A 26,066-nucleotide genomic window follows, 5' to 3' on the forward strand; every position below is an offset into this window, starting at 1 on the left:
AAATTTTTGAGAGCTAGAGGTGAGACATAACAGGAACTTTGTGATTTTAATTTTGTTCTGGTGTTTCAGATTTCTAAATTTAACACTGAAACATAAATCCCTACTGTTGCTTTGTGTATCTAAATTCAAAGTCACGCTCTCAGAAACCCCTCACCTCCCTGAATTTCTAAGCTGCCCGTGTATATTGGTAAAGTTCACGGAGCTCATCCAATGATTTAGAAGCTAAGTATCACTTAAAGCCTGAACGGCACCGTGCTGTTTGATACCTGCGTGACATCCAGGCACCATCAAAGGGACTGATGAATTTGGGAATGTCTGTGCCTGCAGATCCTTGTCTAGCAAACGTGCTGGGAAAGTACCTCTGCTGCAGCTAAGCTTTGGTGCGCGATAGTGGTGGCTGGCCCTGGGCTGCATCCTCTCTTCTCAGCATACCTGCTGGTTTCGCTGAGGCCAGGATTCAGGCCTCGCATGCCAAGGAGAGAGATGCAGAGGGAGAAAAAAGAATAATAATACCTTGAACTAGTACATACATCAACACTCATATACCAAGAATTCTATCTATACCTATAAAGAGTGCACAACCTCACAGTCCAGAGCGATGGTTTTGTGTATGTGGGCTTCTTTCGATTTTTGTGGGGTTTTGGGTTTTTTTTTGTTGGTGTTGTGGTTTTTTTTTTAAAAATTGAATTATGGTACTAGTGAAGTAAGATTTTTAGCTTGGGCACATACAGTTCAAGCCGGACGTGACAGTTTCTAGGTCATGTGCCTATCACGTTAAATTTCTGAATGCCATTGTTGAACCACTCGAATCGACCTCTTGGAGAAGGGACAACAAATTCTGCCTCTTTTCTCAGTGACGGAACCAGTCTGTGTTTCTTGCAGCTGCCTTTGTTGGAGATGAAGAACTAAATTCTGTTAACCTTATGTTTTTCTAGGACAGCTGAAAATACAATGCAAACAGCTAATCCTTTTTATCTCAGCACAGTCCGAGGTCAAGTTAAAGCTAGCTCAGGCAGTATCCAGTCAATCTACTGGAGGTTTAGTTAAATCTAATCAAATATAAGGAAGAGTTCTGGAATGGACTGTTCCATGAAATAAAAGTAATTTATTTAACTTACAAAGGGAAAACTAAACAATGACGTTTACTCTTCTTTCATTCCATACTTCCCATACTTCACAGCCTGCAATTTAAAATCACCTTTGGAGAAAGGTGCTTTTTATTCTGGTATATTTTACAATACAGCACAGACATCAAGATTTTCATTGGAGGAATAAGACAGTTTGTTAACATTTAAATATGCAGACATCCGTTCCAGTCTCTTAAGAACATGGTTTTTGTTTACAACAGAAAAATACATCTGACAACAGTAGCTAGTTATATTACAAGCAAACAATATTGAACTCTGCATAGTTTATACAATATACTGTGGTAATAATTTAATTACCAGTTTTATCCACTATTTACTAGCTGGCCACATAAAGCCTGACATTCATCTGAAATGTGGCATTATACGTTCTATTGGTATTCTCTTAACAGCTTCATTTAATGAAGTATTTTCTGGACAAATGAATTTCAAAACTAAAAGCTGACTAGAATCATGGATGTCTTCACTACTAACATTTAGTGCTTACAGTACATTGCTAAAGTAAAGGCAGGTGTCCAATAGAAAACATAGCTGTCAGAAGGAAAGGAAAATAGTGTGCAAATTAAAAACCATCGCATTTAAAAACGTGTTGATGTGCAAGTTCCAGTATCGACTGTGTATTAATACTAACTGGGGAAAAAAGTCTCAGCATAAAATGATACGTGTCTCACAGTACGTTCTTGATTGCACATGTTCCACGGCATTTGCATCCATTACACTTTCTTGCGAAAATCGAATACACTGAGTACCCTTAATTAAAACTAAACTATTTTACAATGAGAAGTTCTGCACATGCTTCAATTAGTGGGAAAAAGGGGAATAAAAATAATCAGAATCACACCAGAAATGCTTACTGACTTGTAGAGCCACAGTGCTTGTTGAGTGACTGACAACTGTCAGAATCTTTACAACACACTTACTAACTGCAGCTTGTGGGTTACTGAGCAGTAACCCCACCGGTGACTGACTGTACTGCGTTTGTCTTTGCTTTTACAATACAGTACATGCATTTCCACCCCAGTGATCCTTATGGGCATACTCAAAATATACCTGTTGCAAAAGTCTTTTTTTTTTTTTAATCTTTTTTCCCCGTAATACTTAATGCTGCAGTAACTGCTTTGAAAGGAAACAGAGTACTTCCTTTCCACAGTGCACGTCACTGTGTTTTTAGCTACTTAAAGGGACATTATATAAAAACAGGATTAGCTCACATAACGCTACAGAATGTCAAAAATGCCTGAAGGTACATTGAAAGCATGGGGAAGAACCCTCATTTTCAGTGTGCCATCTGCTCCACAGGAGAAGATACGATTGCCTTGCACAGTTTCGATCTGGGTGACGCCAGCACCAATATTTCTGAAAATGGACTGCTTAGCATGTTCGTTTTTAAATGAATGAATTAAGTTATAGCCAGTCAGTCTCCACACCTGTATTGAAAGAGTGACAAATGACAAAAGGAAATTAAAATTAGGATTTGTATTTTTTCCCTAATGTTTCAGATTCCTGGCTGTTCTAAGCCCTATTCAGCAAAGATAAAGGGTGTTTTCTGTTGCCTATTAGCAACAATTACAACAAGTCCAAGAGTCTTGAGAGGCTCCTGATGAAGCACAAGGCCAGACAGCGTTAAGGCTACCTTAACGCGGACGAGCTGGTTACTCGGCAGGGTGGAGCTGCCCTGTGGTACCTGATCAGTAGCGCCCCTCCCAGCTTCCCCCCCCGAAAGCTGCAGAAATGGACAGGTTGCATTTTTATCCAAGATGCCTATTGTCAGCTTTCCAGCAGCTGGAAATGCTTTTCTGCTAAGGAATGCTGCAGAGAGTAGCTGCATAATTAATAAGCACGCAGAGCGGTAGCACAGCTGTCCGAGCTGTCTGTTGTGTCCTAAGGTGCAGGAGCCCTTTAAAACAGGGACTGCATTTCTGTTTTGCTTTATTTTTTTTTTGTTGTTTGTTTCTTACTACTACCACATCTCAGTAGCTGTCTGGGGCTACAGCATCAAGAGAAAAACAGAACTTGGTGTTACATAAACTTCACACAATGTTGAAGTTACTGAGCGCCCTCTGTATTACGAAGAGAAATATCCAAAGGCAAAACCAGAACATTTTTAAGAGAGAAAAATAAAGCTAAGGTTTCAGAATCATGCACTTTGCTTTATCCGCTTAAAATTCCGTCACACAACTTCAAAAAGACTGTTTAATCTTTTTTAGCAGAGAGCAAAACCTACTTGCTTTAGAAAGGTATTCGTATATTTAAGTTTATATTATAAACGTAAGGCAAGCATCCTGCATATCAAATGTAGGTTTGGGTTTTTTGGGTTTGTTTTTGTTTTGTTACCGCGTTCATCTGGCCAGTTACAGCGTGCTGATCAACGTATGTCAATACACTACTTCAGCTAAATACTCTCCTATACCACTCGGCTCCTCCGATACCTTACCTTCATGTTACCTTCTGCTGAGCCTGTAACAAAATAGTCCTCAGAAGGATCCAGTGCAAGGGCCTTAACAGCTGATTCATGTGCTTGGAAGGTGTAAAGGATTTGCCTCTGTCTGATGTCAAAGATGCAGATGTATCCCTTCCTACCTCCAGAAATTAGCAGTTGATGTTTAGGAGCATACTGAAGTACTGTGGCACCGTGATCGTGACAAGTGAAGGCTGAAGGAGAAGGATGTCAGAATTTAATAGATTTGATCTTAAAATGCATTTCTTCTATAAATTGTTTGCTGAGTATTTTCTAACTTGACAGATACATTCCTTCATATGGGTAAAGTCCTATCGGCTGACAGCTTTTTGCTCTCATGAGAGCTATACAGATCTAATGCACAAGAAAGCATGACATGCAGTCTAATTTATTTTAGAACACAGGCACATACCTGAATTTAAAAAATTGAGAAAATACAAAATTCACCATATTAAGTTCAATTGAATTCCCGAGTTAAAAAAATAGTATAGCTGAACTAAAAAATTAAAGTAAATATTAATTACCTTATAGACACGTATTATTATATTCTAATTTTCTAACCTATTTCTCATAGGAGCCCTGACTCTATTTCTTTAAAATGAGGCTGAACTTCTGTGTAATCTGCTAGTTTTAAAATATGAATCTCAGAATGCACCTATTGCTTATTCGAGTACTGCAGTTGTTTGCAGATGGTTGAATTTGCTCTTTTAAAAGCCCAGGTTATTATATTTGGATTTGTATGTATTTTTCTTTCACAGCACAACATGATGGAATTTTGCTTTAGTGCGTTACATAAAGATGAAATTATTGAACCTGGTCAAAGAGACACTAACATCTTTTTAGGAATCTGGTCCAAGTGCTGAAAGACAAGGACAGTAGACAGAAGGAGTTGCTTCTACTATTACCTACAGTCGTCTTTTCCTCTGTGCTTCAACAGAGGATATATTAATTAAGTGCCAGGTTAAGTGAAAGCCTGCATACACATAAGAGTTCAATAATGCAGCCTTAATTAGTCAGCCGTTAATTTTTTTTTCAGGACTGTGTTCAGATATTTTAGACTTTATTAATACTGTCACAAAACCAGCTTTGTGTATGACCTTCTTTCTTCATACTTTTCTATATGGATTAGATTAACTAGATTATCATGCTAGAGATGATATAGTACCAGTTCTGGCGCATGCGTTAGCGTGCAACGCATATTTAGACCAGTTCCCCAGTGCAAATTTTTCCCCTTGCCCCAAATGCATACACATGCTGTATCTCCTTAGTCAGTAAGAAGCAGGGGTTTAATTTTCACTGCAGTACTTACCATGTATAAGACTGTTACCAGATGAAACCAAAGTGTCCCAGAGGCACACGTTTCTGAGGGGGGGAAAAAAGTCATTATGGCCTGCTGCTACGTGATTCACGGGGTGACATGACTCAGAAAGCGTTCACTTTTTATGTCAAAGCCTAGAAGGTAGAACTGAACAAGGAGCCCTTGACTCTGCAGTCACTGGAGAGCATACGCAAAGTGTTAAGAACTTTAATTCTTTCTATGCTCTTTTATGCTTCTTAGTGGAACTATACTTTCTACCTTGAAGATGTGTACTAATACTAGGTTGTACCAAGAAATTATAGAAGTTGTTCTTTTCAGAGACAAAGAATTATCTTGCCTTTCCTGAACATATTTCTACCCCCAGCAAACGGCATCACGTCAAACTAGTTGCATTTGGAATACGTCTTAAAAAACCTGGTTAACTGTTGACCACTCCTCAGAAAAACTAAATTTGGGAAACAAGCGACTGAAGGAATGATGTTCAAAGAAACCATCTGGCAAGTTCAAGCTGTAGCAAAGCTTAGAACACTGAGCCTTAAAATGTCAGCCACACACTAATGCACAAGAGCTAGCAAGTTAACGGAGATGAATAGCTTTGGTGAAATTCCTCGTTGTTTCTTTAAACACACCTGTTATCATTGGACTGTCCCGAGGTAGCAACGAGACTTGAAGAGGTTATAAATGCAAAGTCACTTGTGGTTTTACTGTGGCACTGCCAACTCTATTAAAAACAAAACAAAGAAAAAAGATGCAATCTTACCAGTTGTAGTCTGCATCAAAAGTTACTATCAGTCTGATGTCACTGATAGCGTAACACAAGCAGTCTTTTAAACAAAGTTTAAAAACTGACGGGCAATGCAGTTTGAAACCTCAGAGAATGGAGCAATGGATTAGAATTCCAGTATAAAATAAAAAGATACTAAAATAACTGAACTATAACAAATTCACAATATAGTGTATCACAATAGCCTGAATTTCAAATTAAGCATGGTCTTAACGTACTGTTAAGAAGCAGTGAAAAGAACTGAGGAGTGTATTTTTACTAAGTCTTGGGGTTTTAAAGTAATTACTGTCAGCTCTGATTTTTAATTTAATCGGGGGTAATGCTGAAGTAGTATTTCTAATTACATTGCAGCTTATGATTATTGTACAATTAGTTTTCCAAAGATGTATCACTGAAACTCTACAGTTGTTTTGATAAAGTATGCCAATTAAAAAGGAGCAAAATCAAAAACATCTCAGTGAAACTCTTATGCTTTTGGCCTGTCTTGAGTCTCAGAGACTTAACTTTCCTCTATAAAAAGAAAAAAATAAAAATTTCTGTTTACTTACCAGATAGGGCTTAGGATTTGAGGTGGTTTGGTTTACTTGCCAAATACTTAGAAATCCTTCACCGTCAGCAACACCACACTGCAAGGAACGAACTGCATTTATTAGCATAACGTACTGGTTACTGGATGCTTACTTCATGACAGCAAACAGCTGACTTCAGGAAAAAAACCACCTAAAACACCAAACCATTGCCTGCACATTAAATATCAACAACAATGATTGTCAGGTACAAAAAAGTAGTTCAGAAGCCAAGCGAGTTCAGTGCCGATTGTTTAATGATTATTTAATGATTGATGCTCTCCTACATACCTAACTCTTTTCTGCAAATGGAGGTTTTTTAAGCATGGCAGCTTATCTTTCAAATCCTAATGTTAAATGCTAAAGTTTACAGAGGCATCAGTACTCCGTGACTCTACTTGAAAATGCTTAGTGAAGTAAGATGCATGACAGCATGCCATAAAAGCATGGTGGGAACAATTATGGAAGGGCTATACTGTATCATGAATGGTAAAATGACTGAGTTATATTTGTTAACCAAAATGCATAACAATTAATACTGTATATTCCATACAGCATATCCTATAAGTATTTTACAAAATGTTTTTAGAAATAGTTAGAATTATTTTTTATATTTTCTCCTTTTAGTCAGGTTTCATGAGTTCTGCCTGAGTGACCTCCATGTGGAGCAGCGGGGACAACTAGTACATCTTAATTTCTTACTTAAAATTGATTCCCATGTGATGTTAAGATTGTAATTTCTTAAAACATAACCAAAACACTAACTTTTATAAAAAGTTTAAATGAGATTTTATGCTACCTGAAGATAGGTATGCTGGGAGATACTTTTTATTTCCAGCTATTTCTGAATGTTGACCTTTGCTGTTTCATAGCTATCTTATAGTCATGCCCAAACTCCTTTAATTTACTTTTTATGGCTTTTAACTATAATGAAGTTAAATAGTTTGTCAGTAAAATGCAGACAAGACCTGCTACAATAACAGAATGGGCAACATGAAAAACTGAAGAGGTGGGTATTCCTCCCAATTTCTTTCTTTGTCCACTCCATTTTCTGCATCTCTCATACCTCACAGAGTCATTTCTGGCCAAAGTGTATTGCTCTTCTGTACTCTCCTGCTGTACTGGAGTACTCCACTGTACTGGAGTATACTTACATTCTTCAACTAATGGGCGCTATTATATGTATCTGCTGGGAAATGCATTCTGTCAAAACTGGCCAGAGCGCAGAGTGTGAAGCAGTTCTTGAAGACCGGTGCCTAGATTGATACAAATTTGCTTCTACAAAGTAAGCTCAATTTTTTTTTTTTTAATGTTTAATTTAAAAAGGTCACTACATGGGAACACAGATTTCAGAACAGGGAGAATAAAGAGTCTGAAAATGCAGCAAATGGGACATGGGATAGCAGTGTGAAGCTGACAAGAAGAGAAAGGAGAATAAGGATCAGCATTTATTACAAAGCTTCCATATTCAGCCAGAATGAACGATACAATACTGCTTATGTCATCATGCTAGGACATCTTAATGGTTTTGTGTGTCGCCAGTTAAAACTGTTTTAGAGGTCACAGCACAACCAAACGTTTCCTTATGAACAAAAAAAAAAAAAAAAGGAAAAATCCTAAATGTTGTACTTACCTTATTGCCCTGGGAATTGAAATACATTCTCGTAACCCTGGCATTCCCAGCCTGCTGGAAGCATACCAATTGCTGCGGCCTTGTCCACTCAAACATTCGAACGCTACCATCTTGTGCTCCTGTAAGATCTAAGATTAAAAGATAGATGTTCATTAATACTGCAGTATTTTATAGAAAATTATCTACTCCGTACTAGTAAGTGTGATTCACTTACAATACTGATGGACTGGATGTGAAGCCATTCTCTTGACGTTATTCAGATTTCTTTTAATAAGCTTCATATAAAACAAATAAAAATTAAAATAATTTTGGAAAAAAGACACAAACACACTCTACAATTTTGTTTGTACTACTACACGGTGAGTGTCCCCCGTTAAAAAAAGCCTGTTAAGCTAACGTTATCTGCATCTAATTATGTTTAGTTGCAGTATAGTGATTAAAGCCTGTTTATGACAGTTCAAATAGTATTAATATTATCTTCTATTATACAAAGAACTTAAGCACATGCTGATGTGTATGCTTTTGATGTTAGTCCCAATGCAAGAATTTAAAGTTTGGGACTGTTCTGGTTTTGGTTGGCTCTTTTTGTTTGTTTTGTTTTGTCCCCAGAAAACTCCAGGTCCTACCTCAGAGTTCCCATAAGAAAGAGAAAAACCTGATTGTCCCATTATTTTCTATGTCGCAATAATTCTATGCCACAATATACAAGAAAACGCTTAGTTTGGCCGCCTTTTTGGCCAGGTCTTGGTCATTGTAGGCTTTTCATATCAACATTTAATTAACAGTATGATGACTAATGTACACTAGGTGTCTCCACTAAATAATACACTAAAAAAAAGTAACGGTCTCCTGAGCTGCACGCAACAGAAGTACTTACCACGCCAGCGCCGGTGGTAGTCTGACCACTGCCTAACCATGGCATAGATGAAGATGGTTGTATCTGATTCGCTCCGAAAGACGGCGCAGTTGACTGAGTTAGTGTTGTGGTAGAACCACGAAAGTCAATATCATCAGAACTGTAAAAGAACAGCAGTGCTCTGCTTTAAACAAATGTTTCTTTGCTACCAATGCTCTTTGCTTATCTCATTGTTAAGAGCCTAATGGCAGTGGGTAGAGGAAGTGATTATAATGAGACCGTAAATTGATAATTCCTGCACTTAGATTGTACAAACGCTTTCTACGTGCTCCAAAGCTATCGGTGTTTAACCTCAAGAGGTGATCCTAACTGTGGTAGGTTGATGTCGAGAATATAAGCTCTCTTGAGAAGAATATTGTTGGAATATTCCTGACCTGCCCGTCTATATGTACATCTGTTCTGTGCGATGGAGCGTGGTACAGATGAGCGCTTGCTGCAGCTGATACATTCACAGTTCTCAGCACAATAATGGAGGAGACAGTAATTCCGGCCGTTGCATTATACAACTAGCATCAGCTACCACAACTAGCCTCAACACTGCAGTGACGCAACTGCAGTGTTTCTAACGTAGCACTTCCTTTGTTAGCTTAGGCACCATGGGATTTTACTTCACTCTGCAGTGCAGACATGCCCAAAACACTCAAACCCCTCAAAACCTTAGCTTCTCCATGCGTAAAACGAAGACAGTAATTATTCTTTTGCCTTCCCTCACTCCTTTGTAAAGCAATCTGAAACCTACTGAAGAAGAGTAATTAACTTTTTTTTGTATGATCCACTTGTGCTTACCCAGCTATTATATATGTAGCCTCACAGTAAACCAATACTCTTAATATAACCAGAAAGAAACAATCCTACCTTTTAGACTCTCTGTCATATTCTTCCCCAATCCATATAAATGACTGAGCAGCCAGTAGAGCGGAAATATCAAGTTCTTGAACATCATGTGTAGATGCCAAAACAATTTCATTGCTGTTTGCCTATGGAGCACAAATAGAAAATTTACACTAACTATAATTAAGATCTTTTTATTACACTTATTGTAGTATTTGAGGCTTACCTTATTAACTGCAAATGCCATTATCATATCTGATTCTTTGTGAATGATTTTTGCTTTTCCTCCAGGGTAGCCAAGATCTGCTTCAACCTACAAAACATTTATAAGACATTTCAATTAGCATGAAAATCCATTTTGTAGTGGTACATTCAGACTGCAAAAATCTATACAAAATTCATGCAAGAAAAGTTCAGTGGCCTCAGCATTGTTTAGGAAGCTAAACTTTAGACTTCTCATACTCTTTGGTGTTCTAGAAGCCAAAAGTTATATTTGAGTGTAAGAAACACAAAGTTGTGTGTGCAACGCTATTTACAAGGTGTTCACTCATCCCAATTATCAGGACATCCAAAGGTAATTCACTGATTAAAAGCCTGCCACACAGACTACACAGAACATAGAGCTTCTGTTAGTCACATTAGAGAAAGAAAAGCCAGTTCCACAGAACTTTTAAGAATGTGCTAGAGGTTTGGGAGAAGGGATACTACCTTGGTTTTGTGATCTTCTGCTACGCAGTTTTGTTTGACCTGCTCCACACGATCTTCTACAGACTACATAACATCACACAGTCACAAACACAAAACACATGCACAAACAAATATAAAAAAAGAATGAAACATTCCAAACTAGATTTTAAAGGCCACTCTGTCAGTAAATGATGACAAATGTATTTTTAACTTTTTATAAAAGGCACAGAAACTGAGACAGGAATCTAAACAAACTCACTTAAAATGTAATGCCTCCTAGATGAACACAAAATGTATGATATAGTAAATAAACGGAGGAGTCATACACACACAAACTCCATACTTACAGGAATTCTTAAAGATATTAAATAGTATACTTATTTCCCATGGTACTTATGCGGTGGGTTAAGTTTTCAGTTAGAACTCATTACAGTTGTAACTGGTACAATTCGTAAAACCCCACATTATATATTACTATATAATATTACTTTTATATGTATATATTACTCGTGCATATATACATACACACAAAGTAATAGCTCATTTAAATTTCTTTTTCAGTATGACACACAAAAAATATTATATGAATACTCAAATTTATTTACTTATTACCATTATTGCAAATGTTCTGTTTCTTTATTAGGACAGTATTCAAATACATAAAGGTAAGGTGAGATATGTCTTGTCTAAAAATATTCAGTTCAATTGATATTTCAATAAACAACATGACGGTCATGTTGATTTTAAAAAAAAATTCCAAACACTGTAAAATGAAAGAAAGGAAACTGAAATGCCAACGAAAAAATAGAAAGAAAAATTAAAAGAAATACTGAAGAGACTGAGGAACAGTTACAATTGAGCTTTCTTTTAAAAAAAGTTACATCCTTTGTTTACCTCACTTTGCTTTCTTTTCTTTGTGAATATATATCTTATGAAAGTCTCCTGAAGAAGTTCTTGCTTCACAAGAAAATGCCAGAGCCTTTTTGCTGGAAGAGCTGAATAATCTTTTGATCTGGATAAAACAGAAAGTGGGGGGGTGGGGGGAGAGGAAAAAAGCATCAATGTAATTAAAGGTGGACAAAAAAACAAATCTAAAGAAAGACTCTGAATGACTTTACAAGAAACTCCAATTTGAAGAAAAAAAAAATAAACAACCAACCAAAGTTTAAGCTCTAATTTGTTCAAGACAAATATCAAGAGATACTTTTTTCTTGCATTTTTTTAAAATCTGCATTATGTTACTAACTTCCAGGTACTACAGTTTAATCTGCTGACTCGCATTTATGTCTATATTTGCGCTCTACTAAAACTGCTTTTATGTTGGAATTATGCTGGCCCTACAGAATTTCTTTATGTATTTCTTTCAGTATTTGAAAGAATTCAAAAATATTTAGCTCATATATGAGCCAAATAAAATTTATTGCCTCAGATTTGGGGACAAATATTTCTAAAGAAGCAGTGCATGTTTGTAAGAATATTTTAATAAAATCCCTATAGCAGTATCAACCATGCAAATCCAAAGTCATATATAGTGAGCAAACCTAAAGTTGTATTTTAGTATATTGAGAAAAGCAAGCTATTTTTGAGTTGAAAACATGGTTCGCTATCTGCATTTAAAGATACCTGCAAGCATGACATTGGTCTAAACACAGGAGGATTGGCTTTACAAGGACCACACTACAACTTTCTTTCTCTCCTCCTCCTGACATCTGCATGTATTGTTTAAGTCTTTTCTTCTGTTGCTGAGGTAGGGCGGGAGACAGCTGCTACTGGAGGAACAGTAAAAGAGATTGAATAGGGTCTTCCCAGCAGCAGCTGTTGCCCTTGATTTGTAGTCTTCCAAGCTTCGCTCTTTCCTTCTTATTTTGCTTTCTTGCTGCAGTTGTGAGAGGTGCAGCAGAATAAGTAAAGGCTGCTGCGGGAGACAGCTGCACAAGAAGGAACAAAGGGACGCGGGAAAGTGCTTTCTGTAAAGCATTGGCTAGATCTAAGATCTAGCCAACCTTCATTTGGCTGTTTAACTTTAGGTGGAAATACTCTTCAGTATTTCTATGATCAAAGAACGTGGTTTTGCTAGGAAAAAAATACTTACTTGAATGGTGTGTTTTCAGGTTCAATCATTGCTTTATTGCGGAGAATAGCTGGTCCTGCACCTACGCCAAGGTCGCTGGGATAAGTATTGATGTAGTTTGGTGGTGGGCCTTCAAACTGGTCCATTCTATCTTGAAGAATCTGTTCCCAGTGTTCCAAATTTTTTATTACAGCAATGCCCAATGGTGATGTTACAGGCAGATCTAAACAGAAATATTAATAGAATAAGGCTTAGAAGAAAAAAAAACATTTAATTTACAGTGTGTATAAAAAAACCCAGAATAATACAACCATCCAAAAAAAAGAATCTTGAAAGGAAACATAGTTGTGGGCCATTGTAAAAAATAATGTATTAAATTATTTAAATTTAAAAATGAAAGTTAAAAAGCAAAGTCTGACAGAAAGCCACTTATACAGAAAACTAAAATGTAAAGCCGAATTTAACGTACCAGTGAATTCCAGACCAGCAATGGGAAAGAAGTTCTTAACATTGTGCAGAACTAATTTTACCATTGTCAGATGCAGAAGAGCCCAGCTGTATAAAAAAAAGAATATTTAGTTGTGTTAAAACAACATTAACACAGTTATCCGCAGAATATTTTTCTCTTTCTACTGAACACACAGATTAGAAAAACAGTGTAGATGGTTCACTGAGGTTTACCAGACACACAAGAGAAAGCTACTTACATATCAACTATGCAAGGTAAGGGTGCCTCTGAGGGCACTCACTGTAACAGATAGTATCCCCTTCTCTCTTTTACAAACCCCAGATTATTGTAGTCTTCCCCCAGATAAAAGAGCGTAAATGCGCAAGCCTCTGCAAGATGGAGAATTATGTACAAGCCCCCTGAAACGCCTCCTGAAACTCTCCATGAAATCCATGAATACAGACAAGACATTACTTGAGTTTGGCATTCATGGCAGAAGCTTTCACGCTGAAAGAGTCTCACAGATATTAAAGACACAAATCCTATACAGCGCAGCTGTAAGGACTAATGAGACACTTGGAAGAGTCTCTCATAAAAGAGCCATCATTCTTCATTATTATAATGCTGAGGTCATCCACTTTATTTCATTTTATCTTGCAACGTTTTCTTTTTTAAAGTGTTCTACTTAATCTGCCCCTCATTCAAAAACTAAAGATCATGCTTGAATCAGTAGTCTAAAACATCATTCTAGAGCTGGCATTGTGGTACCTCATGTTCTTTGTGTCTTAAAAATGAAGATTTTTTTGTTTTTTTTTTTCCCTCCCCAAAAACACAAACCACATGGCTTTGACTTCCTAATCCCGTTTTTGTAGGCAAGTAAATGGGGAACTGTCACTGTGATGAGAATTTGTCACTTCTGTAATCCTGTTGCCACAGATAAGTCTTATCCACAGTACTAAAATTATTTGACTTAAACTGGACAGTGCAGAGGACCTGTATTTTCTTTAATCTGGAAGCAAAAGTAAGCACATAACAATTATTCTAAAACAGTGGCAATTTCTGCTAACCTGTAAGAATTAGCATCTTTGTGTTCCTGGATCTGTATATCAGAGAGGAAAGCATCATCCTCCTCTTCATCACTGTGAATGCTTTCATCGGAATCATATATAACACCGCTGTCTGATAAAGGAAGAAATGGCTGCAACGCAAAATAAAAGTCTGCTATAAAAGCAATTTTCTGATCTCTTAATATTCAACTCTTACTTTAGTTATCACTGTCATAGAGTTTAAATGACAACAACTGAACCTATAAATAAGCTTCCCTGAAACATAAACAAGTAGCAAGGAGAAAAGTGTTAATCTCTATTATTGGCAAGAGACATGTTTTGAAAGTTAAGTAATAGACTTGTAGGCTCTTCATCTTTTATTACGAGGATAATATTCTGCAGCTTACTACAAAGAGCACTCACAATTTTCACATTATTTTTGTCCTTTAAAACTTAACAGAGAAGAAACACGCTTTTATGAACTGTAACTTATATTTTCCATTTTAAATTACCTTTGCCATAAAATAGTCCCACATGCTGAGTTCCGGAGGGATAAACTTTTCTTTGTAAGAGGGTCTTTCTGCAGGTACCGGTGGCGGCACGCTGCTATCTTTTACAGGTCTTCCTGGCACTAGCATTCTCATATTAAACCGACGGCGATGTTTATCCATTTCTTCTGATGGAAGAGGCGGTGCTAAATTCAGGTAATTTGAAAAGCTGATATTAATATTGCATCTTTAGAAATGGCTAGATTTTATAACTGAAGCAACTAAAACCATTGTTATTGGTACTAATTTCTACTGATTCAGAAATCAAAGCCAGCCTAAATAAAGTAAGTGTAATCACACAAAAAGTTCACTTATGATAAATTCAATAACTGTGGCATCTATACCTTGGATATATCATGAGAAATACATTTTATTATCTGAATTAAGTTCTCAGGAGATGCAGCTTTTAAGTAAAAAGCTTTTAGCTGAAAAATTTCTCAAGAGAAATGAAGAAATTTTGTTGAGAAATAAAAGTAATGTATAAAATTCCACTGAACTGTAAACTGCACAAGTAGCAGTAGTTATTCAAAATATAAGCCAAGGAACTCTTAAGATAGCGAAGAAAATTTGAGTAGAGAGACGGGCTTTTTGACAAGTCTATTTTAAAGTGTTATGATTTAAAATGTCTTAATAGTTATCAAAATATTAATGTGGAATTTGTTTTTCAAAGTGTTATTGGCCAGGCAACATTGAAGACCGACCACACTTACTTTATTACAAAGGAGCTAGATATTTAAACACTTTTTTTTTTTTTTAAAAAGCCACTACTAACATTCATCTACACTGCAAGTTTTTACAAACCTTCATTACCATCCTCTGAAACATCAGAAGCTGTAGCAGCTTGTAGGTTAAAGGAAAACAGAATACATCTCAAATGAAGACATGACTTTATAGAAGTTATTCATATTAACATCTTGTGAAAATAACTGCCCTAAATGAGTTTAAGTTATTCCATGAATGACAGATATCTGTTGTGCGTACTTATAACGGTGCATTGCCTTATTACTGTTTTGTTTTATATTTCAGATACGGAACATCTAATCTCTGCATAAGTTTCAAGCCTATCGTTGTTTTGAAAGTCTGTGACGTGATTTTCAGTATTGTCGCAGTGTGAAATCTATGACAGACAGCTGTATTTGCCTTTGTCTCCAGAGCCTGAATTCAGTCTCCACTTTTGCTTTTCCTCATGCAGTATATTAAGACATGCTCAACTGTCTCTGCAAAATTCCTGGTTTTAGTTGGAGCTTACATATGCATGAACTATTTGTCTGACAGATGAAGTTGATGCTTTTTCTCTGTGGTCTTGTGCAAGGTGAAATCGTATCTTGCAATAGAAATTGGTTTCAGAAATACTGCTTCCAAGTTACTGCAGTCGTTAAACAGTAACACTCATCTCTCACATACAGAAAACCATAGGTGCGAACACTGATTTATACCATGTTTTTTCACTAAAAAGGGACGACGAAAGTCCTGGAAAGTGTTATAAGGAAGCATCTAATAGTAATATTAGCAATATAGTAACTGTACAGTTTTTATGGCAAATTCAAAATGTGCTGGGTGCCATTACAAAGGACAATTGCAAAACTAATATTTTTTCTGTTTTTTAATTAATGTAACAGTTTTCTTGCCAGTAGATACTTAAATTCTGCTTGCTTGGTTTTTGTCTTTAAAAGGAAGGAAGTCTCTCCTACTGGGTTACTAAAAGGTATAAAATGCAAATCATTAGCATGACCTTTTGAGAACAAAGTACCTGGAATATTTTCTGACTGCCTTCGAGGTTTTACAAGAAGTTTCACTCCTCCGCCAAAAACAGCAGCCCACATTCGACTGTTCAAAGGATGGGCTGCTAGTCGAAATAATTCATTACATGAATTGGTTGCAAGGGCGTGTATAAGGAGACTCAGGTAGACGGCTACAACAGCCTCACAAAGTAGGATGTTTAACTTCGGCTGATCTTCATCCTGAGCTGAACTTAAGAGATTTATAAGTGAACTCACACCTGCAAAGAGAAAAGAGGAAAAGTTCTATGTTAAATGAGTAGGAGTACAAAAGGAAAAAAAGGAAATGTTTCACCTCTACATTTTATGTTAAACGTATACTAATAGCCACATGATACTTTTATTCAGATGAAACATAATATTTTTCTTAAAATCATAAAGTTCAAAATTTAAAAAAAGCCTTCTCGGGTCTGGGACTTCTGCGTTGTACCTCTCTGCAAATACTAGGGGCAGTTCAGCTTGCCTATGAAAGTCCTGCGCTGTTTCCACAGTTGACCTCAAAATACTAAAATTATGCTCATACTTTGGGAGTAGTTGTTTTGATAGCTATACCCAGTAAAGCACAGATGTAAGACAGTATTGTAGAAACAGCTAACAGAAATAGCTTTGCTAGGGGGTGAGGCAGACTGGAGGAAAACATTTTAGGATGACAAATTATCAGCTTACTGAGTTTATCCTAAAGATCGTGGTCTCTTCTTCAAGCAAGATGTTTGCCATATAGAAAGTTTGTTTTTATTTGTTTTGATACGTGAAAAAGTTAAAGGCTGTTATTAATCTCAGAACTAAATCAGAAACACTTATCCATCACTGAGCATCCATTTCATCCATCGTATTAGAGGACAGTGAGATAATTTTGAAACGTGGAGCTGGTCCAGTGCTACTAAAAGTAACCTTATTTTTGCCTCACCAGGCCACTGAGCAGGAGACGAGTTTGGAGTTGCATGCTCTTCAATACTTTCTGTCCTCAGTCTGCGTCGATCACTCAAAAGCAGTCCTTGATAAACCATCCCTGTAAACTGATTCGCTTCTGTTTGACTGCTAAATACAAATTAATTTTTTTCTGATGAGAAAGGATTTTAGAATATTTTTGTAATAAAGTATTGTATATATACATGCTTCTCATTTTAATCAGAAAATGCAACGTTTAAAATTCTATAGGACTAAGTCAAGAATTTTGTAATTTTATGGTATACAAAATACATTTTTTTATTAAAACTTTAAATGTTTCCATGTGGCATTATTGATTTTAATACGTTATGTGTGTAGCTCCAGATATGAAAAAGGCTTTTTCAAAAATTTTAATTACGTATTTGTTCTGAAGAATTTTTTTAAATATTTTTACAGCATTCTCTTCCAGTTCCATTTTGGAATACAAACTGCCTGAAACCTGACTTCAGTTAGGCTCAAATGTTTCCCCTGCACTCCTATTCAGCAATGAACGTGCTGTGGAAAACAGCATTCAAATATTTTTCAGAAGCATCCCAAGTGAGAGTGACACCAGATTTTCCTATTATTTATTGGAAAAAATCTGAATGACTGGTGTTATTTTGTCTGTGTAAAACTGATCTGGCATATCAAAGCTAGCAATGTGTAAACTGTGTATCTATCTATACCCATATACATATATTTAATCCCCTTTTTAGACACATGCATGAAGAATTTCCATTTTGTATACACAAAGTATACGCCAAATGTAGGACTGTAAGGAAACTTCCATTTTTACCTGTAGCTGTGGCTGTCACATAGTGCTTGATAAATGGATGCAGAAAGTGAAGCTGCTAAAGAATGAAGTGTGTACACCTAAAACAAAAAGAGCCAATAAGCTATACATAAGTTACAGGTAAAAGGTGAGTAAACTACAATTCTTTCTAAACAGTGTTGGAAACGTGTTATGCAGGAATCTTCTAGTTTTAAACCGAGTGCAGGAAATAGTAACTGAATGTTACTTTAAGTTTACAATACAGTACTTCGATCTTGAACAAGCAGTTGTGATTTTCCTTTGATTGCAGTCAAAACCTTCTAATATTATGTCAAGATAATTAACTTTATTCTAATATAGAACTGCTGCCATGAATGAGTATACTGAAGGAGTGATTAAGTATGCCCTGTTATGATAATGAATTTGATAGAACAGTTCCTGGAAGCCGTATTACATAACATCGCAGTTCAATGTAGTAGCAGTTGCTCAATATGCATAAAATACAAAATTTTGTGTAATCATTGTATGATTGTTTGATCAATATCTTCTTTACTGCAGTTACATGCTTATACATTTCCAGAAGTCTCCAGGAGTAACAAGAATAATACTCCGTTATTGCCTCACAATGCAACAGAAACGCTCCAGTTCTTAAACAGAAGAAATGCGAGGATTTCTTGGAAAGTCCGATGAAATCCACAGTGTGAAGAAAATGATACTGTCAAACTGTTAAAAACGTAAACTTTTTTAAACCCACCCTGTGTTCATTTCCATCTTTTCCTACCATCTTTCCATTTAATCAAATGCTAGACCTTAGATTAAAGCTATGAATTATCTAACTAGTTGGTTTGCAGTTAGGAAGTGTCAGCTCTTCTTTCCGAATTCTCTTTTAAAAGAAAATGCATGTGAAGTATGAGGTTTTTAGAGTAAGAAAGATGCTTGCTGTGGCATAATGCAGGATGGAAAAGGAGTCAACTGATACAAGAGAAAATGATATGTAAATGAGCTTGGGTTACAGTTTTAGAAACGTAACTGCCTGGCAGTGGGACAACCCATTTAGTTTCCTAATTTTTCCCTACTTCCATTTAGTCAATAGAAATTCAAATTAATTTAATGAATTTGAACACTGATCTAAATGTACAAAATAATGATTTAGCTTCTTACTAACTGTGTCATAGTCTCAGGCTCTTCGGCTTCCCCCCCCCCATTTACTGAATCTGACCAGAATTTATTCACCCCTGAGTATGGCGTCAGATAAAGAAATTCACCACAATTCCTTAAAAACCAGTACACTTGAGGAAATTTGCGCTAGAGTAAGGTTTAAAATATCTATATTAATAGAAGATTATAACGTAACTTACAGTCCCCCATCTCTACTTTCATTAATCTCCCTACAGGATTTGACCAGAACGATAATAATTAGTTAACTTAGATGATCGTGTTGTTTTAAGAGCCAAGAATTCAGTGTTTTAGTGAGCATTCACCTTTGGAATAGTGTCCTGAGAATGACCAGAATTTGGATGAAAGGGATTCAAAAAGATGTCAGAAAGCAAGTGGTTAACTAGCATTTTCAGTTCGCCAGACTTAAGGGAGAAGGTCAGTATTGGGAAAGGGTAAGTGTTGAAAAGTTAACTCAAACACCGCATTTTATTTTTCGCATGCTCCCCATTTTAGAAAAAATCATGTAGCATTTCCTGAAAGCTTTTAATTACCTTGACATCTTCAAAATTAGGATGTGGTGGTGATTTCATCTGCACAATAGTGTAAAGAATATCATGGATGTGGTTGTTTAAATACAGCACAGGATTAGCTATCACAGTTTTTGTGGATGCTATGCTTGCAGAAAGCAACGGTAGTGTTGTGGGTAATGGAAGTGGAGACTGAAGTTGTTTTACAGTAGTTTCCTGTTTAAAAGAAAAGATTGTATTTAAAATTATTGCTTTGAGAAAAAAAGTTTTAAAAAAATAATAACTTTACATCTTAAATGTTTTTCCAGGGTTATTTATCTTCTTCCACTGCTGTCCACTCAGTACAGACAACATTTTACTGTGACTGATGTCAAAAGTAAGTTCTTAGTTACTACAATAACATGGATCAGACCTGATAGCCAAGTTTGCAGGAACACTTTTTGATTTAGTGCAGGAAGAGTATTTTTATGTAGTTCATTAGGAAGCGTTGGGATTGTCTATTAAGAAACACCAACTAAAAATGCACTTGCAGTAGTATAAGTTGACATAATCCTCACTGGTCTGAGTTTAATAACAGAAGTCAAATTTGCACTAATCGGAGTTTCTCAAGTGGAAATGAACAGAATTTTTTTTTTTATTCTTAAAAGTATGTGCTAAGCCTAGTACCACCAAAACAGTTGTCTACTGCTCCCATTTGAAATGTGAGAAATCTAGGACTCGAGCAAGTTAAATGACTTGCCCAGTATCAGATTATCTGCTGTAGCTCAGGTTAGTCATTAACATTTGCTGGAAAATATCTCTTTTTGTATGCCATAATATAGTAAAAGGGAGCGCTACCCTGTCTGACTTGGTATTATTTGTTGAGCCTTGCAGCTAAGATCCCATTCTTTGTAGCTCCCTTGCATGATGTGTAGAGGTCTAGGGAATGAGATTTTGTCATATTTCAGCAACTGTGAATTTAATTTTATATAGGTACCCCGAATATTGTGATCAAAATTATAATTTCATCGGAACACACATATAATGCTGCAGCTATAATATAAACAGCAACATTTATATTCCATAGTTATAGGTAGCCTAATCCTCAATGTCATATAACAGATTCTTAAGAACCAACTAATCAGGATGTGGAAAAGCAGCACACTTAAATACCAAGTTCTTTCTCCAAGAATATTAAAATGATCTTGACCATTAGACTTGCAGAACAGAAGCAGCATCTATCTAGGTACAAACTTAAGCATTTGACAAAACTGATAGTCCAGAACTGTTCACGCTTGTGAAGAGAAATTAGTTGAATTTACCTGCTGTGACTCTTGCAGCAAGAACTTCAGCTCCATTCTTACAGATGCTAAACCACCACCTTGTGCCCCATGAAGACTACAATAACTTAGAAAAACTCTTAGAAGAGCTTGGTTCTTCTGCAGCCACCACTTTCGTCTTTCAGCATGTTCTCGTTTTGCTTGTAACCTACGTCTTTCTATCTGGTGCCGTTCATACGAACCGATGTCTGGCTTATCCATAATATCGTCGTGATCAAGTAGATCCCCATTTACTTTGGTATATGTTTTACAATAGTCTTTGCCCCCTGCGTCATGGTTGCATATTTCATGCATAGCGGCAATCTCTTTTTCAAGCCAGTTGTACAGCTGAAATCTGAGCTTTCCTCCATCTACTTCATAACCCGTAGCCAAAGTTCTCAGTTCAGTCATAAGGATCTTCAGACAGGCTCTGAACTTCAGTTGTTCAGCAATAACATCAACCTCAGTGTCTCCTGCATCAGAAATCTCCCCATGTGGTGGTTGTGGGATGTTGGTGTCTGAGACTCCCTCATCATCATCTCCATTCTTAGAATCAGATTTTGAGTTTTTCATCATTATACCAACATCCTTGTCCTCTTCGTCTGACCCATTTTTGTCCTCGCCCCAATCAAGAGTAAGGGGCTCATCATCAAATTTTACTGCTGGTTGACTCCAGTCAAATTGTGCTGAAGATGCAACAGTATTTTCCAAGGAAGTTGAAATTGGCTTTGACCAGTCTATATCACCACTTCTAGCACCATCCCTTAGGGCTTTGGAATCTGAAACACCAGCCTGTATTGGAGGACTAGATGAATCTTTCTCTGCAGCTACAGTAGACTTTTTTCTTACTTTTGGAATTTTGGAAAGGACTTCAAGAGCTAGTACAGGGCAGCCTACTTTAAAATGAGCATTTGCAGTAGTGAAGAATAATTTTCTTTCTATAAGATTAATTTTATCAACAAAGCTTTTCTCAGTTTTTAGACCTAAGGTGGCCAAAGTTCCTTCTGGTGAGCTGAAGTATCTTCGGATGAGCAAAGGGTGGGTCCGAAGATAATTGTAAAAACTGAACACCACAGGATTGCACGACTTGACGATAACTAAGGAATTAAACAGATATGACATCTATTGAAAATGGCTTTAAAATGGTATTATTCTGTTTTGCAGTATTTCCTGCATTACAGAGATTTCTCAAGACACAAAAACAAAGACAGTTTTGGGTCTAGTTGCCACAACAAAATGAAAGAATTGCTTATTCCCCACAGAAAGATTAAAGGTATGAGCTGCATGAGTAGAAAGATACTAAATTCCCTCATTTGCCTCACTGCTATGTTCTGCTCAGCTAAGCCTAAAAAACGCTGAGCTGATCAGCCAGGTAGAGATTTCCCCAAGGGAGGGAATATGACACAGAAACCTGTGTAGCCACCTGCCATTTAACATTAATCTCGGAAGAGACAGGATAGGAAATCCTGATAGAACACTGCTAATTCCTAGAAGCAAGAATGAGAACTTAAGTCCATTGGAATAATCTAGTCAGCATTCAGTAGTAGAGAGATACTGTAGATACCAAAGAAGGTCCTCCTGAACTTATCTGACAGCAGAATTAAGTTCGGTATTGGGGGGTTGGAGACAAGTCCTTGGGAGAAATTGGAATTTTTTTAATTTTTTTTTTTATTTTTAAGAAGAAGTAGAAATTGAACGGGCCAGTACATAAGCCAATTAATGATTTCAGCATAATGGCATCTCAGGAGAAGGGACTGCATACATACACAGAAAGTATTTCTCTTTCTCTACTTTGTCTTAGTAAGTTTGTCCCATCACACTAATGTTTTTCCCTTACCCGGGTTTTCATCATCATCTTTAGGTGTTTGTTCCAATAACGTGTCCAGTGCTCTAGTGTAATCTTTCATTATCCAGTATGCAATGCTTCTCAGAAATGGATCAGAATGCAATTTAGTACAGCTGAATCCAGCTCCATCCTTACGGCAACCCAAAATCTTTTCATAAAGAATGGAGGTGTATGTGACAGAGGTTTCAAACTCTGATTCATATAAACGAGCAATAACCATAGCCAACTGGATGTCTTCCATTTTCTCAAGGCACACCTACAATAAGAAGTGAGGAAAAGGTTGCTGTATGAGGGAAAGATCTTTAAAATAACAGTGAAATGAAGAGCAATATATGTTTACAGAACAGATACATTTTTTCTCATCATATCTGTTCTTTGAAGTATATATTCATCTTTGGGTCAAAAATGTGGTGACTGAGATCTATCTAAGTAACATTTTCTTCTGTGTTTGGAAAGAGGTGTACTTTCTTCTATTTCAGGAATTATGATATGCATAGCAGTGAATCAGCATGTCAAAAATTAATATGGCAGAAGTAAAGATGTTTATTTTTATTTTACCTAGTAGAATAAACATAACTTCCAACTTTAATGTTAATACATCATTGGTAAGATAGTTGTCACACTGTCTCATCTGCAGAATTACATCTCCGAGGAAAATTCTTTACGTTCTCAGGTACAGGCAGACATACTGCATATAAATAGGCAGGATAACTAATTCTAATTCCCATTCTCTCCTGAGAGGTACTGCTTAGGTTATGATCCTGCTTACAGCTCTCACCTCCCTTGTGGCAGGCAACATCACAGCTCCACTAAAAAGAGATCCTAGGGCTGCTTCAGAAGAGAACTCTGACTTCTTTTTTTACTTAATGTTGTAACAATAGGTCATGCAGAATAGCTGGAGGCTGAACAGAGTGCTGCAACTTAACTGTGCTGATCAAACAGAAAGTTCTGCCAGAAGGGTCATGACTGGTATTCCCAAGAGTGCTTCCACTGAGGACTGATGTATCTGAATAATTATTCTGGCCTTCAGATCAGCTTCCAAGCTGCTTTTCACAGTAGTGAAAATGGTAAATGGTATGTCTGCAGGGCACAAGGGGGTCACGTCACACCATTTGTGCTGCCACAATTTGTGAAAACATCAGCAGAGAACAGCTTGTAAGGATGCAGTTACATAAGTCAAATTAGAAACTGAAACTTAATTTCTCAAAAGTGGATACCTCTATAGCATCTTTCAGTGAACCTGCTAGCAAGAAAAATGCAGCTGATTGTTCAAAGCGTTGTTTTCCCAACAAAGCAAAAGCGTTTTTTAAAGCAGCTTTGCGCCATCTATCTTCACTGAAGTTGTGGCTGAAAAAGGCAGTCATCTTTTCATCATGCTGGGACCTGCATAAGGAAATGCAATGTATACAACCACTTATTACATAACCTTAGCATACAATCACTTGAACAACTTCATTTTAAATTAAAATCTAATCTTGAATGAGTTCTGCTTTGCATTCCTGGTTCAATTAAGATTTAATCAAACTTAGTTACCAGAACTCACCTAAATAGACCCCACACCACTGCCTTTTTCTTCATAGCAAGGTAAAAAAGTGCAGCATCTAAGGCATCATTGTTCCTCTGGAATGAAGCTTTTGCAACCTGTAGTAAACAAAACCTACTGTTATTACTGAAAATATAAAGGCTGCTTTTAGCTAAATAACATGTTCTCTGTCGGGGACGACGGTCTAGGTGACTGTATTATTTCTACAAAGCAACAGTAATTTCTGTCAGAATGTTTTATTCATACGTGACAGCTCTCATTACACTGTAAGTGTTCTTAAGAGTCAGAAAAACAGCACTATTGCAGATATTAACCCCTCTCAACCACAGTGGGACATTACAAATGTGCAAATAGAAATCTCTTCTTTAAAAGTGTTACAGTAACTCATACTATTAGGTGAAATTCCTCTTGCAATCCATTATTAACATATACTTAAGCTAAAACAAGTATTTCTTTAATGAACACCATTTATTTTTTGTATAGGACTCAGAGATTTAATTGCATTTGATTTGGAGTACTAGGATAATTAAGTTTTGCTCCTGGATTCTTTGACTATCCTGTAACTTTTTAAAATGTATTTTTACATTTACATTGCCAAGATGACTTGGCAATTTAGTCAACTAGTAAGTACTTCTGTTCCACACACATTTCGGAGACTGCATTATTTGTTGTAATTCAAAGCAAAAGCTAGTAATTATTCAAATCCATCAAACTTCAAGTTACAAGAAAGCTGACATTCTTATTAAAGCAAGGGTTTAAATCTCATTGGTAGCTATGGGAAACAGTTTTAGATATTATCTCCAAAATATATTGCATTTTATCCATTACTAGACCTCCCATAAGAAAACTCTGCATGCAAATGAGATTTGGTGTTATTTTGGTTTTACATAATATAGGTGCATATTTCTATAAAATAGTAATTTTGTGACTCTTCAGAAGAGTAAAACTTGCAGTTCAGATCTTTTCTGTTCTATAGTACTCCATTATAAAAAGTACAAAATTTGCAAAAAGACCCTTTATATAGTTTTTATTGACTAATATTTTTAGATATATTTATTTCTTAAATAAAACCCACTACTGAACTCAAAGCATAATTCCCTGTTTAATCTACAGATATATACTGTCTCGTATATCTGAAAACAAGTTTCTTCTTAAAATAGAGTATTTAATATGATCTTTAACATACTGTAAAATATGGGGGGGGAGGAGAAATTAGGTGCTTCAGAAATGGCTTTTCCCTAGATCAATTGTATTATATCTTAAAATTGAATAATGGAATTTATAAGCCAGGACTGCCAACATCAGTTGGCATAGAAAAAAAACCTAGTTACGCAGCCTCCTGGCTGGGCTGGAGTGCAAAGGAATCTGCTATATACAAGTCACCATGCGTATCTGTTAAGGCATACCTAAAGCACGTAACTATAATTTGTAAGCAATAAAAAGTACCTTCTCAATGCACCTTCGGAGTGTGTTGATATTCCTGACCCACCAACCAATACCCATAGCTCTTAATTCAGACCACTGTGGGTCTCCCTTCTGGATAGCAGGAATCATATTGATCAACTCCTCCTCAGCCTCAGAATGAAAAGCCCATGCAAAATGGCAAGTAGATAGGCCTAGACAGTAACGTAAGATAATAACATTCAGAAGATTAAGACTTGTTAATAAGAAATGGAAGATGTCAGAGATGCAAAGTGGGATCTCCAACCCACGAGTTAGGTAGGTCTGAGAGAGACCACTTCCCTCAACGGGAAGTAGAGCCGCTA

The 26,066-nt window shown here is 36.5% G+C and overlaps 1 protein-coding gene across 2 annotated transcripts in view; it reads right to left on the bottom strand.

Annotated features, from left to right (window-relative positions):
* Positions 1–1,090: 1,090 nt before the first annotated feature.
* Positions 1,091–26,066, bottom strand: part of DMXL2 (Dmx like 2) — a 54,664-nt gene continuing 29,688 nt past the window's right edge. The window contains exons 20-44 of one of the 2 annotated variants that reach the window (XM_076347780.1): positions 25,747–25,916; positions 24,301–24,398; positions 23,975–24,140; positions 22,749–23,013; positions 20,915–22,008; positions 19,638–19,829; positions 17,953–18,029; positions 17,137–17,267; positions 16,202–16,450; positions 14,416–14,597; positions 13,925–14,055; positions 12,879–12,964; positions 12,431–12,632; positions 11,233–11,350; positions 10,360–10,422; positions 9,878–9,964; positions 9,676–9,797; positions 8,782–8,920; positions 8,119–8,179; positions 7,905–8,032; positions 6,254–6,331; positions 5,551–5,642; positions 4,913–4,965; positions 3,580–3,797; positions 1,091–2,572 (exon numbers count right to left, since the gene is read on the bottom strand). In XM_076347780.1, the coding sequence (XP_076203895.1) occupies positions 2,363–2,572; positions 3,580–3,797; positions 4,913–4,965; positions 5,551–5,642; positions 6,254–6,331; positions 7,905–8,032; positions 8,119–8,179; positions 8,782–8,920; positions 9,676–9,797; positions 9,878–9,964; positions 10,360–10,422; positions 11,233–11,350; positions 12,431–12,632; positions 12,879–12,964; positions 13,925–14,055; positions 14,416–14,597; positions 16,202–16,450; positions 17,137–17,267; positions 17,953–18,029; positions 19,638–19,829; positions 20,915–22,008; positions 22,749–23,013; positions 23,975–24,140; positions 24,301–24,398; positions 25,747–25,916 (4,412 nt within the window). In that variant the 3' untranslated portion in view covers positions 1,091–2,362. The remainder of the gene's footprint in view (positions 2,573–3,579; positions 3,798–4,912; positions 4,966–5,550; positions 5,643–6,253; positions 6,332–7,904; positions 8,033–8,118; positions 8,180–8,781; positions 8,921–9,675; positions 9,798–9,877; positions 9,965–10,359; positions 10,423–11,232; positions 11,351–12,430; positions 12,633–12,878; positions 12,965–13,924; positions 14,056–14,415; positions 14,598–16,201; positions 16,451–17,136; positions 17,268–17,952; positions 18,030–19,637; positions 19,830–20,914; positions 22,009–22,748; positions 23,014–23,974; positions 24,141–24,300; positions 24,399–25,746; positions 25,917–26,066) is intronic. The other variant, XM_076347781.1, reaches the window with a different exon arrangement.

Source organism: Aptenodytes patagonicus, chromosome 10 (genome assembly GCF_965638725.1).
Source record: "Aptenodytes patagonicus chromosome 10, bAptPat1.pri.cur, whole genome shotgun sequence".
Lineage (NCBI taxonomy): Eukaryota > Metazoa > Chordata > Aves > Sphenisciformes > Spheniscidae > Aptenodytes > Aptenodytes patagonicus.